Here is a 14,629-nt window from a genome sequence, read left to right on the forward strand (position 1 = left end):
TATATGGACAGGAAAGGAATGAGGGGTTATGGGCTAAGTGCAGGTCGGTGGGATGAGGTGAGAGTAAGAGTTCGGCACGGACTAGAAGGGCCAAGATGGCCTGTTTCCATGCTGTAATTGGTTATATGGTTAAGTTCCTTTCTTTTGCCCTCCTCCCTTCTTAAAGAGTGAAGTGATATTTGCAATTTTCCAGTCCTCCAGGACCATGTCAGATTCATGTGATTCTTGGAAGTTCATAACCAATGCATCTGCTACCCCTTCAGGACTCTGGGATGTAGTCCATCTGGTACAGGTCACATCCACCTTAAGGCCTTTGAGTTCGCCCGGCAATTTTTCCTTTGTAATAGCAATGGAACTCATTCCTGCTTCCTGACACTCGCGGACCTCCAGCGAGTGTCTTGCACAGTGACGACTGAGGCAAAGTACTTATTAAGTTCATCTGCCATTTCTTTGTCTCCCAATACTAGCTCACAAGCATCATTTTCCAGTGATCCAATATCAACTCTCACCTCCCTTTTATTCTTTATATAACTGAAAAATCCTTTAGTCTCCTGCTTTATATTATTAGCTCATTTGTCCTCATATTTTATCTTTTCCCTTCTTATGGCTTTTTAGTTGTCTTTTGTTGGATTTCAAAAACTTCCCTATCATCCAGTTTCCCACTCACACTTGCTATGTTACAGTATATGCCCTTTCCTTGTTTTTTGTATGCAGTCCTTAACTTCCCCTGTCAGCCACGGCTGCCTACACCCCTGCCATTTGAGAACAACTTCTTCTGTGCGACATATCTGTTCTGCGCCTTGTGAACTATTCCCAGACACTTCAGCCATCTCTGCTCTGCCATCACCCCCGCCAGTATCCTCCTCCAATCCACCTGGGCAAGCTCCTCTCGCATGCCTCTGTAATTCCCTTTATTCCATTGTGCTACTGATACATATGAGTTATGCAGTAAGTTCAAATGCAAAATTGCAGTATGAATTCAATCATATTATGATCACTACCTCCGTAGTGTTCCTTTACATTCTAACTAATAAGATCTGGGTTATTACACAACACCCAATTGAAGACAGCCTTTCCCCTAGTAGGCTCAAACACAAGCTGCTCTGAAAAGCCATCTCATAGCCATTCAACAAATTCCCTCTCCTGCAATCCAACACCAATTTGATTTTCCCAATCCCCTTGTATCCTGATGTCCCCCATTAAAATTGTGACATTACCGTTTTTACATCCTTTTCCAGCTCCCTTTGCAATTTCAACCCCTCATCTTGGCTACTGTTTGTAGGCCAATATACATATGATTCCCATTATGATATTTTTATACTTGCAGTTTTTTTAACTTCACCCACAAAGATTTGACATCCTCCGACCTTATGTTACCTCTGTCTAAACATGTAGTTCCATCTCTTACAGGAAGTCCTATGCCTTCCTGTCTGTCCTTTAGATACAAAGTGTATCCTTTGATACGAAGCTCCCAACTATGGGCTTCTTTCAGCCACGATTCAGTGAAGCCTACAACATCATACTGACCAATCTCTAATTGCGCCACAAGTTCATCCACCTTATTCTGAATACTATGTGCATTTAAGTACAGCATCTTCGGTCCGGCATTCTTCACCATTTCAAAGTTTACCTCTGTGGTATTATTTAACTCCTTGCACTGGCTGAATTTGTGCCCAATCATTAGTTTGCCCTTCCGAAATTCATGTTACATCCATCACCTACAAAAGTCTGTACTTGTAAACCTGCAGGCTCATCCCCAGCTCTATCATACTGCTTCCCATTCCTCTGTCAAAGCCCCACAAAATCAGAAATCAAAATGCTGCTGAATTAACTTAGTCACAACACTTATCAGTCTTTCCAAGAGCAGTTCTGACAAAAGGTCATGTCTAACCAATCTTATAGAGCTTTTCAAGGAAGTTACCTAGAAAGTGGATGAAGGCAAGGAAGTGGTGTCTGCATGGACTTTAGCAAAGCATTTAACAAGGTCCCACATGGGAGTTTAGTCAAAAAAGGGTCTGTCACTCAGTATTCAGGATGAGGTAGTAAATCGGATTGGATGTTGGCTTTGTGGGAGAAGCCAGAGAGTGACAGTAGATGATTGTTTCTCAGACTGGAGGCCTGTGACTAGTGGAGTGCCACAGGGATCGGTGTTAGGTCCATTGTTGTGGGACATCTATTTCAATGATCTGGATGATATTGTGATTAACTGCATCAGCAAATCTGCAGATAACATCAAGGTTGGAGGTGTAGTGGACAGTGAGGAAAGCTACGTCTTCTTGCCAGTGAACAGTTGGGTAATGACGAATGTGGTAAAGCAAAGGGATCTGGAAATACAGGTCCATAATTTCTTAAAGGTGGCATTACAGGTAGATAGGATTGGAAAGAAAGATTTTGGCACATTGGACTTCATAACTCAAAGTACTGAGTACAAGAGATAGGATGTTATGTTGAAGTTGTATAAGACATTGGTGAGGCCTAATTTGCAGTATTGTGCGCAGTTTTGGTCACCAACAGGAAAAAGTTAAATAAGGCTGAAAAAGTAAGAGAAAATTTTCAAGGATGGTGCCAAGTCTGAAGGACTTGAGTTGAAAGAGTGAATAGGTTATAGGACTCTATTCCTTGGAACATAGAAGATTGAGAGGAGATTTGATGGAGGTACATAAAATTATGAGGGGTATAGATAGGGTAAGTGCAAGCCAGGTTTTTTTCCACTGAGATTCGGTAGGACTACAACCAGAGGTCATGGATTAAGGGTGAAAGCTGAAGTTTAATGGGAACATGAGGGAATCTTCTTCACTCAGAGGGTTGTAAGAATGTAGAACGAGTTGCCAGTACAAGTGGTGCATGCAAGCTCAATTTCAATGTTTCAGCGAAGTTTGGATAGGCACATGAATGGCAGGCATATGGAGGGTTATTGCCCCAGTGCAGGTCAATGAGAGTAGCAAGTTTAAATTGTTTCAGAATGGACTAGATGGGCTGAAGGGCCTGTTTCTGTGCTGTTCTTTTCTATGGCTCTATGACTCGAAGAGACAAAGGATAGTAGTCCCCTGCAGACAAGCAGGGAAGTCTGTGAGATAAAACTCCAGCACTGACCCTCCCTGTGCACAGTCCCAAATTCCAATAAAAGTTGCAGAAACAAACTTTGGTAAGCCAGCAGCCATGTCACTGTTGCAGCCCAAACGCAGACTCCACAAAACTCAGCATATCAGCCTTCCTCTGAGAAGAAACAACTCTGTTCTACATCCTCCTCATCCTCATTGCTGTTCTTCACAGTTTACTCACACACCGACGTCTATCCCAGTGTGTGACCCTCCCTCAGTACGACTCCCATCTGTAATGCCCCTCCCACAGAGCACCCCTCCATTAATTGTCAGTCTTGAACATGTGGATTGTGACCAAGCCCTGACTGGTGGTCTTGATGAGCCTCTATCCTGGTAGCCACAGCAAAGGCAGGATGGTGTGAGACTGACCTTCAGACCGGAAGCCCCAAACTCCAGGGGTTTGAGCCCTGGTTGGCAAAAGAAGTTCCAATATCTCTGGCAGCACTGACCAGTCCTTGCTCAGAGTGGATAATGACTGGGTGCTGGGGAGGTGCTCGTGTGACTGACCAGAATTATACTATGCCATCCATTGAGTCTGTTCCGCCACTCAGTCATGGCTGATTTATTATCTTTCTCAACCCCATTCCACTGCCTTCTCCCAGATACCTTTCATGCCCCGACTAATCAAGAGCCTATCATACTTTGTTTTAAACATACACAATGCCTTGGTCTCCGTAGTCCTCTGTGGCAACGAATTCCAGATTCACCATTCCCTAGCCAAAGAAATTCCTCCTCATCTCTGTTCTAAATGGATGTTCCTCTATTCTGAGGCTATGCTTTCTGATCCTAGATTACCACCCCACCCCCCCATCCTCTGAATGTCCATTCTATCTAGAACTTTAAATATGCAATTAAAAAAATCAATCTTATTGAAACCTAAACTCCAGAACCATTAAACATGCCTCATACATTCATTCCTGGGATCATTCTCATGAATCTGCTCCAGACCCTCTTCCTCTCCAGAACCATCAAACACTCCTCATACATTCACTCCTGGCATCGTTCTCATGAACCTGTTCTGAATCCTCTCCAATGCCAGCACATCCTTTGTTAAATAAAGGGCCCGATTCTGCTCACAATACTCCATGTGTAGTCTGACCAATGACTTATGATGCCTCACTGACATGTCCATGCTTTGGCCACAGATACTGCGATTGGCTCAGAGATCACCAAGGTGACAGGCAACGATGTGGACTCAGGCCCGATGCTCACCTACAGTCTGGCAACTGAAAGCCTAGTGTTCAGCATCAGTCGTTACCATGGAGTTGTCTCCCTGGCAGCAGAGCTAGACTTCGAGCAGCGTACATGGTACCTGTTGACGGTCCACTCCTCTGACTCCAAACACAGCACTGAGGCAAACATCACCATCCGCGTTGAAGATGTCAATGACAACCCCCCTGTCTTTGTGCAGGATTTGTACCAGGTAAGCACACAGGATCCGACACATGCATACATACACATGAAGACACACAACCACTCAGTTCTTGCACTAGCCACACCTTTGCACCACTTCATTTTAGCTTCATTGGCTAGTCTGAACATTTTGCGTTCAAATACTTTATACTTTATTGGCGCCAAACAATTGATACTAGAACGTACAATCATCACAGCAATATTTGATTCTGCGCTTCCCACTCCCTGGATTACAAATATTAAATACTAAAAATATTAAAAATAAGTAAATATTAAAATAGCCTTAGCTTTTTTTATTCTTGTTACATCCTTTGTTTCCAGTCCTAATGAAGGTCTTGGCCTGAAATGTTGAGGGACTACTGAGGGATCTGGAGAATGGTCCCCTTCTTCCACCAGTGTAACCTCACTGGACAAATATCCTCGCAAAATGCTGCTGTGATAATCTCTCTAATCAAACATAAAACTTGACCTCCTGTCACGCCAACCTCTATCATGCCTGTAGTTCTGTACCCCAGAACTTTGAGGTGCCTGTGCTGCCCCTCCCTCAACTATGTTTCTGTAATATGCCCTGAGTTCATCTGCCATATATGTTGGGTTTCCTGCATTCAAATAAATGCAGTGTGTCCTATTAGAATTCCTCACTCCCGGCACTGCCCCGCCTTCCTTGTCTGACTTTTGTATTTCCTCAACCTTCTCGTCTACAATAACACCAAATGCTAGAGGAATTCAGCAAATCAGGCAGCATCTTTGGAGGGGAATAAACTGCCGACATAGCAGGCCATGACCCTTCATCAGGACACGTTCTGCCTATGAGAGGGAAAGGTCGGAGGAGGGGTCAGGGTAGGGTAAAGGCTTAGAGGGGTAAGAGGAGAGGGGAGAGTTGAGGTGTACAGGGAAAATGGAATGGGAGGAAGATGGGAGTGGGGAACGAGGGGTGGAGGGAAGTCTGAGAGACTCGAGGTTGGTGGGGATAGTGGTGAGACAAGAGGAGCTGCAGGACTCACAGACAGTGAGAAATGTCACGGCCTGTAGGTGGTCGGGACAGAGGTCAGACCAAGAGCTGGGCAATGTCGACTGTTTATTCCCCTCCATAAATGCTACCTCACCTGCTGAATTCCTCCAGTATTTTGTGTGTGTTGCTCTGGATTTCCGGCATCTGCAGGGTCTCTTCTGTTTATCATCTACCACACTGCTGCTTTGGGTATCACCCCGACAGACGAGTATCAACAACACAAAATAATCTGCAGATGCTGTTGTCAAAGGAACACTCACAATGCGCTGGAGGAACTCAGCAGGTCAGTCAGCATCAATTGAAAAGATTGGTCAACATTTCGGGCCGAAACCCTTCGTCAGGACTGAAGGAAGAACTTGGGGAGGGTTTGAAGAATGCTGGTAGTTGAAAAAAAACAGTAATTTGAAAGACAAAGGGGTGGGGGAGGGGAAGTAGGGAGGTGATTGGCAGGAGAACAATGCAAAGTAGTAGAAGGAGGCGCAACTATGAGGGAGGTGATGTGAAATAGGGATAGAGGAAGGGAAGGGGAGGGAATTACCGGAAGTTGGAGAATTCTATGTTCATACCAAGGAGCTGGAGACTACCTAGACGGTATATGAGGTTGCTCCTCCAACCTGAGTTTAGCCTCATCATGGCAGTAGAGGAGGCCATGCATGGACATATCTGAATGGGACGCAGAGTTGAAGTGGGTGGCTACCGAGAGATCCTGTCTGTTGTGGCGGACGGAGTGGAGGTGCTCGATGAAGCGGTCCCCCAATCTGCGTCGGGTTTCACCGATGTAGAGGAGGCCGCACCGGGAGCACCGGATGCAATAGATGACCCCAACAGATTCGCAAGTGAAGTGTTGCCTCACTTGGAAGGACTGTTTGGGGCCCTGAATGGTGGCAAGAGAGGAGGTGTAGGGACAGGTGTAGCACTTACGCTTACAGGGATAAGTGCCGGGTGGGAGATCCGTGGGGATAGACGTGCGGATAAGTGAGTCGCAGAGGGTTCGATCCCTGCGGAAAGCGGAGAGGGGTGGAGAGGGAAAGATGTGCTTACTGGTGGTGTCCTGTTGAAGGTGGCAGAAGTTGCAGAGGATAATGTGCTGGATCCGGAGGCTGGTGGGGTGGTAGGTGAGGACAAGGGGAACTCTGTCCCTGTTGTGGTGGCGGGAAGATGGGGTGAGGACCGAAGTGTGGGAAATGGAGGAGATGCGGGTGAGGGCATCATCGATCACCGTAGAAGGGAAACCATGATCCTTAAAGAAAGAGGACATTTGAGATGTCCTGGAACGGAAAGCCTCATCCTGAGAGCAGATGCGGCGGAGACAGAGGAACTGGGAATAGGGTATGGCATTTTTGCATGTGGCGGGGTGGGAAGAGGTATAGTCGAGGTAGTTATGAGAGTCAGTGGGCTTGTAGAAGATGTCAGTAGACAGTCTGTCTCCAGAGATGCACATGCACCCACTGACTCTCATAACTACCTCGACTATACCTCTTCCCACCTCGCCACATAAATTGGTTAACACCTCATCGTTATGTGCCCACCACTCTCTCCTACAATTTAAAGTGGTCCATAGGGCCCATATGACCAAGGATAAGTTGTCTCGTTTTTATTTAGATATATCTCTATATTGTGATAAATGTAATAATGGAGAAGCTTCACTCATTCATCTGTTTTGGACATGTCTGAGTCTTGGAAAATATTGGAAAGAAGTAGTTCAATCTTTCTCCGTACTTTTCAAAGTAAACTTTAAGCCTAATCCTTTGACCGTTTTATTTGGTATTGTTGGGGGAAAGGATATTATTTTGGAGTCACCTGACTTGCACATTTTCGCTTTTATTTCTCTTATGGCCAGAAAGACGCTCTTGTTTAAATGGAAAGATGTGGCCCCCCTATTCACGCTCAATGGTTACGTGATGTGATGTCATGTTTAAATTTAGAGAAGATTCGATGTTCAATCTCTGAATCTAGCCAAGACTTTCAAACATTGTGGGGACCTTTTTTGAATTATTTTCCAAACCTTTGATTTGCTGTTAAAGCACAGATGATGACTAATATTTTTTTCCCTTTTTTTCTTTACTAATCAGCTTCGGTCTTGGTAGTGAGTTAGATTTTGTTTATATAATAAAATTACTACATTTCAATGCTATGAATTAATTAATCTGCATGAATATAGGGTAAGGAGTCTTTATATCCAATCTAGTATAATGTATTGATATATATTTTTTCTTGTACTCTATTCTTATATGTAAAATTAATAAAAACATTGGAAAAGAGACTTTGGGGTACTTGGAGAGTAATGATAAAATAAGTCAAAGTCAGCATGGCTTCTGTCAAGGGAAATCTTACCTGACAAATCTATTAGAATTCTTCAGGGAAGGAACAAGCAGGGCACACAAAGCCAGGGGATGTCATTTACTTGGATTTTCAGAAGGCATTTGATAAGGTGCCTCACATGAGGCAGCTCAACGAAATAAAATCCTATGGTGTTACAGGAAAGATACTGGCATGGAGAGAGGAATGGCTGACAGGCAGGAGGCAGCAAGTGGAAATAAAAGGGGCCTTTTCAGTTGGCTGTCAGTGACTAGTGGTGTTCTTCAGGGGTCATTATTGGGACTGCTACTTTTCACATTGTTTGTCAATGGTTTTGATCTTGGAATTGATGGCTTTGTGGCAAACTTTGCAGATGATAGAAAGATAGGTCAAGGGATAAGTAGTGCTGAGGAAGCAATTCAACTGCAGAAGGACTTAGACAAATTGAAAGAATGGACAAAAAAGTGGCAGATAGGATACAGTGTTGGGAAGTGCATGGTAATACATTTTGGTAAAAGGAATAGTGCAGACTATTACTTAAATGGGGAGAAAATTCAAACATCAGTGGTGCAAAGGGACTTCGGAGTCCTTGTGCAAGACTCCCAGAAGGTTAATTCACAGGTTGAGTCTGCAGTAAAAAAGGCAAATGGAATGTTAGCATTTATTTCAAGGAGAATAGAATATAAAAACAAGCACATAAATGCTGAGGCTTCGTAAGACACTGGTCAGGCCACACTTGGAATATTGTCAACTGTATTGGGCCCTGTATCTCAGCAAGAATGTGTTGTCATTGGAGAGAGTCCAGGGGAGGTTCATGAGGATGATTCCAGGAATGAAGAGGTTAACATGTGAGGAGCGGTTGGCAGCTTTTGGCCTGTACTCACTGGAATTTAGAAGAATGAGTGGGGATCTCATTGAAACCTACTGAATGATGAAAGGACTGGATAAGATGGACGTGGAGAGGATGTTTCCTCTGATGGGGGTATCCAGAACTAGAGGGAACACCCTCAAAATTGAAGGGTGACCTTTTAGAATAGAGGGAGACAATTTTTAGCTGAAGAGCGGTGAAACTGTGGAATGCTCTGCTACAGACTGCAGTGGAGGCCAAGTCCATGGGTATATTTAAAGCAGAGGTTAATAGATTCCTGATTGGTCAGGGCATCAACGGATATGATGAGAGGCCTGGTGTACAGGATTGAATGGGAATCAGCTATGATGAAATGGCGGAGTGGACTCGATGGGCTGAATGGCCTCATTCTGCACCTATGTCTTATGATCTTATGGATGCTGTTTGCTTTCAAATTCAGGGACAGCCTGTCCCCGTTGTAGCTCACATCTGCCTCAGAAGAAATCCTTACCATCCAACCTGTACCCTTCCTCCTGCAGCAGTTTGGCACCTCCTTAATGCAGAAGATTTAGACTGCTCAGATTCTGTTAGATGAACATAACAGATTTTGCAGATGCTAAAAATCTAGAGCAGTACACAAAATGCTGGAGGAACTCAGCAGGCCAGCCAGCATCTCTGGAAATAAAACAAACAGTCAACACTTTGGGCCAAAACACTTCATCAGGTCAGGAATAGAGGGATATGGAGAAACCCAGCAGGTCAGGTAACATCTATGAAAATGAATAAAGGCTGAGACCCTTTGTCAGTCCCCAGGGTCAGATGGGATATACCCAAGGTTACTGCAGGAAATGAGCGAAGAGATTGCTGCACCTTTGGGGATGGTCTTTGTGTCCTCACTAACCACAGGAGTAATACCAGGCTGGCAAATATTATTCCTTTTTGTTCAAGAAACATAATAGGTAAGAACATAGAATACAAACTGCAATACAGTATAGGCCTTCGGCCCACAGTGTTGTGCTAGCCTTTTAACCAAGATCATTCCAACCCTCCAATTTTCTTTAATCCATGTGTCTATCTAAGAGTCTTTTAAATGTCCCTGATGTATCTGCCATTACCATCTCCCCTGGCAGAGTGTTCCACGTACCCACCACCCTCTGTGTAGTTAATAAAAACTACCGCAGGCATCTCCCTAGACTTTCCTCCAATCACCTTAAAATTATGCCCCCTTGTAATAACCATTTCCACCCTGGGAAAAAGTCTCTGGCTGTTCATTCAATCTACGCCTCTTATCATCCTGTACACCTCTATCAAGTCACCTCTCATCCTCCTTCGCTCCAAAGAGAAAAGCCCCAGCTCGCTCAACCTCTCCTCATAAGACATGCTCCCTAATCCAGGCAGTATCCTGGTAAACCTCCCCTGCATCTTCTCTAAAGCTTCCACATCCTTCCTATAATGGGGTGACCAGAACTGAGCACAATATTCCAAGTGTGGTCTACGCAGGGATTTAAAGAGCTTCAACATTATCTCTTAGACGGGCTTTTCTCTTGAAGCAACAGTTAAGGTGATAGGAGTAAATTTTGGGGGAGATGTCAGAGGAAGGTTTTTTTACAGAGTGGTAAGTACAGGCAGTGCACTGCCAGGGCTGATGGTGGAGGCCGACACATTAGGGACATTTAAGGCACATGAATGAAAGAGTCTGTAGGAGTGAAGGGTTAGATTGATTGTGCAAGATGGTTTATGTAGGTTGACACAACGTCATGGGCTGTACTGTACTGTTCTCCGTCCTGTGTATAGTGGAACTGATACTGGGACACTCAGACACGTACAGGAGGTGACGGAGAGAAGCAGCCACAAGAGTGCTAGATCATCACTGTGCACTGTTGTTCCTCGTTGTTGCTTTGTCTGAAAGTCACGTGTTTAACTCTTTTGGCAGGTGTCGATATCAGAGTTCACTCCTCCTGGCACCAGCATCATAACAGTCACGGCAACAGACAGGGACTCTGGAACAAACGGACAGATCCTCTACTACCTGATGACCTTGGAGAGTGGGCTGTTTAACATTGACCCTCATAATGGTGAGTGATCCAGCAAAGGGCCAGAGAGATGTATCCTTGAGTTGGGGAAGCGTTGGGCAGGGGAGCTGGTCCTGGGGAAAGGTTTGGTGAGGTGAGATTGAGTTCTGTAAGGGGATCTACGAAAAGACATGCTGGCATTGGAGAGAGACCAGAGGTGGTTCACAAAAATAAGTCTGGGGATGAAAGGGTTAATGTGTGAGATGCATTTGATGGCTCTGGGCCTGTACTCATGAGAGTTTAGAAGAATAAGGGGGGGATCTCATTAAAACCTATTGAATGTTGGAAGGCATGGATAGAATGGATGTGAAGAGGATGCTTCCTATGGTAGAAGCCTCTTGGATGCGAGGGCAGTTTCAGAAAAGAGTAACATCTACTAACAACAGAGATGAGAAGGAATTTCTTTAGCCAGAGAGTAGTGAATCTGTGGAATTTGTTGGCACATACAGCTGTGGTAGTCATAGCCAAAGGTGGTAGTGGGGGCCAAGTCAGTGGGTATATAATTAAGGTGGAGGTTGATAGGTTCTTGGTTAATCAGGGTGTTAAATGTTACAGGGAGAAGGTGGGAGAATGGGAATGAGAGGGATAATAACTCAGCCATGATGAAATAGTGGAGCAGACTCAATGGGCCAAATAGCCTAATTCTGCTCCTAGCTCTTATGGTCTTACGGGACTCATAGAATTACAGAATCCAAGAGTGATCCAACCTAGAAACAGGCCTTCGGCTCAGCACGTCCAGAATGGCCATCAACAGCAATATATACTGTTGCCATTTACATGCACGGTCTTGACCTGTGATTCACATCTTGTCAAAATATTTCTTCAAAGTCTTCGGTGTGTTCTAGATTCCACACCACTCCCCAGGGGGAAATATTCCTCACCTTCAGTATCAAATACAAAATGCTGGAGGAACTCAGAAGGTCAGGCACCATTCACTGAGAAGAGTAAACAGTCAACGTTTCAGGCCAAGACCCTTCATCAACATTACATATAGGAACATTCTTCATCTGATCCTCTCAAAACATCTTACCTCTCACTCTAAACCCATACACTCCTCTACAACAGGGAAAGGTTTCTACTGATGACCCTCATCGCTTTGTATTCCTCAAACTGGAACCCTCTGCCTCAATTCCAGGGAAAGCAAACTCACTTGTCCTGGTACCTTCTCATCCCTGAAACACTCCTCCAACACTGGTACACCAAAAGGCTGTGTGCCTAATCCATACTCTACCGACATTACACTTCTGACTGTGTGACTAAGCACTGCTCCAATGTCATTTGTTTGGTGACGACATCACTGCTGTAGATAATAGAAGCAGAATTAGGCCATTCAGCCAATCAGTTCTGCTCTGCCATTCCATCATGGCTGATCCTGGATCCCACTCAACCCCATTCACCTGCCTTCTCTCCATAACCTTTGATGCCCTGACTGATCAGGAAATAACAATTTTCACTTTAACTATTCCTCGGGTCTTAGCCTCCAATGCAGTCTGTGGCAGAGCATTCCACAGATTCACTACTCTCTAGCTAAAAAAAAAAATCCTCCTTACTTCTGTTCTAAAAGATCACTCCTCAGTTTTGAGGCTGTGCCCTCTGGCTCTGGATACCACCACCATGGAAACATACTCCCCACATCTACCCTATCTAATCCTTCTAATGTTCGGTAGGCTTCAGTGAGATCTCCCAGCATTCTTCGAAATTCCAGGCCCAAAGCTGCCGAATGCTCCTCATATGTTAACCCCTTCATTCCTGGAATCATCTTTCTGAACCTCCTCTGGAGTCTCTCCAAAGACAACACATCAGTTATGGTTCCAAAACTGTTGACAATACTCCATCTGCGGCCTGACTAATGTCTTATACAGTATTCAAATTGTTATATCACAATGCACAGAGTAAAAGAAATAATGTGGATGATCTTGTTGCACTATTACAGATTGTCAGGTATGATGTTGTGGTCATCACCGACTCATGGCTGAAATTGGTGGCGTAGCTCGGCTGGTAAAGAATGGCATCAAATCAGTAGAAAGATGTGATATAGGATCAGAAGATGTTGAATCCTTGTGAGTTGAGTTAAGAAACTGCAGGAGTAAAAGGACACTGATGGCAGTTATATTCAGGCCTCCAACGGTAGCTGGGTTGTGGACCGCAGATTACAAGGAGAAATAGAAAAGGTGTGTCAAAAGGCCAATATTATGGTAGTCATGGGAGATTTCAACATGCAGATTGATTGGGAAAATCAGGTTGGTAATGGATCTCAAGACAGTGAGTTTATTGAATGCCTAGGAGGTAGCTTTTTAGAGCAGTTTGTTGTTGAGCCTAATAAGGGATCAGCTATATTGAATTGGGTGTTAAGTAAAGAACAAGAGGCAATTAGGGAGCTTAGGGTAAAAAAAAAACCTCAAGAGTCAGTGATCACAATATGATTGAGTTCAACTTAAATTTGATAGGAAGAAAGTAAAGTCTGACAAAGCAGTATTTCAGTGGAGTTAGGAAATTACAGTTGTATGAGAGAGGAGTTGGCCAAAGTAAATTGGAAGGAGATGCTGGCAGGGAACACAGCAGAGCAGCAATGCCATGAGTTTCTGGGAAAAATGAGGAAGGCACTGTCATGAAGGGGGCGCAGGTGGCGGACCTAAATGCAAGACACAGACACTGAAGTACTAGGAACAGGACAAGGCTTATCAAGAAAGCAAGGGAAGTGCGGAAGAAACAACGCTGGATGAGACTAGGATACAGGGCCTGGGCTAGGACTAGAGTAGGAAAGCAGGACCTGGACAAGGAACAAGGAACTTGGAACCTGGGTCTTGACTCGGGCTCGGACCCCGGATCTAGGCGAGACAAGACATGGCTACAGGACTGGACGTGAGATTCCTGGACAGGATGAGGGAACCCCAGCACAAGACGAGGGAACCCCAGAACTAGGCACAGGACAAGAACACGAAGCCTTGACTTGGTCTAAATGAGGTTCTTGGATGTGGTTTGGACTAGATGAGGTACTCCTGGGCTGGGCGAAGCACAAGGACAGGACAAGACCCCAAAGCCTTGACTTGGTCTTTGGAGACAGGAACGCAGAACACAGAGCCTTGGTCTGGGGAGACAGGAACGCAGAACACAAAGCCTTAGTCTGGGGAGACAGGAACGTAGGGCCGGGACCCATACACAGAACACTGAACACTTCGAGACAGGACGGATTCGTGTCACAGTATGTGGACAGGCCGACCAGGGGGAATGCCATACTAGATCTAGTACTAGGTAATGAACTGGGTCAGGTCACAGATCTCTCAGTGGGTGAGCATCTGGGGGACAGTGACCACCATTCCCTGGCCTTTAGCATTATCATGGAAAAGGACAGAATCAAAGAGGACAGGAAAATTTTTAATTGGGGAAAGGCAAATTATGAGGCTATAAGGCTAGAACTTGCGGGTGTGAATTGGGATGATGTTTTTGCAGGGAAATGTACTATCGACATGTGGTCGATGTTTAGAGATCTCTTGCAGGATGTAAGGGATAAATTTGTCCCGGTGAGGAAGATAAAGAATGGTAGGGTGAAGGAACCATGGGTGACAAGTGAGGTGGAAAATCTAGTCAGGTGGAAGAAGGCAGCATACATGAGGTTTAAGAAGCAAGGATCAGATGGGTCTATTGAGGAATATAGGGAAGCAAGAAAGGAGCTTAAGAAGGGGCTGAGAAGAGCAGGAAGGGGGCATGAGAAGGCCTTGGCAAGTAGGATAAAGGAAAACCCCAAGGTTTTCTTCAATTATGTGAAGAAAAAAAGGATGACAGGAGTGAAGGTAGGACCGATTAGAGATAAAGGTGGGAAGATGTGCCTAGAGGCTGTGGAAGTGAGCAAGGTCCTCAATGAATACTTCTCTTTGGTATTCACCAA

The 14,629-nt window shown here is 44.8% G+C and overlaps 1 protein-coding gene across 3 annotated transcripts in view; it reads left to right on the plus strand.

Annotated features, from left to right (window-relative positions):
- LOC140199932 (protocadherin-16-like) overlaps positions 1-14,629 on the plus strand; it is a 454,953-nt gene that overhangs the window by 423,488 nt on the left and 16,836 nt on the right. For all 3 annotated transcript variants that reach the window (XM_072262411.1, XM_072262410.1, XM_072262409.1), the window contains 2 exons: positions 4,247-4,524; positions 10,605-10,746. In XM_072262411.1, coding sequence (XP_072118512.1) covers positions 4,247-4,524; positions 10,605-10,746 — 420 coding nt within the window. The remainder of the gene's footprint in view (positions 1-4,246; positions 4,525-10,604; positions 10,747-14,629) is intronic.

Source organism: Mobula birostris, chromosome 7 (genome assembly GCF_030028105.1).
Source record: "Mobula birostris isolate sMobBir1 chromosome 7, sMobBir1.hap1, whole genome shotgun sequence".
In the NCBI taxonomy this organism is placed as follows: domain Eukaryota; kingdom Metazoa; phylum Chordata; class Chondrichthyes; order Myliobatiformes; family Myliobatidae; genus Mobula; species Mobula birostris.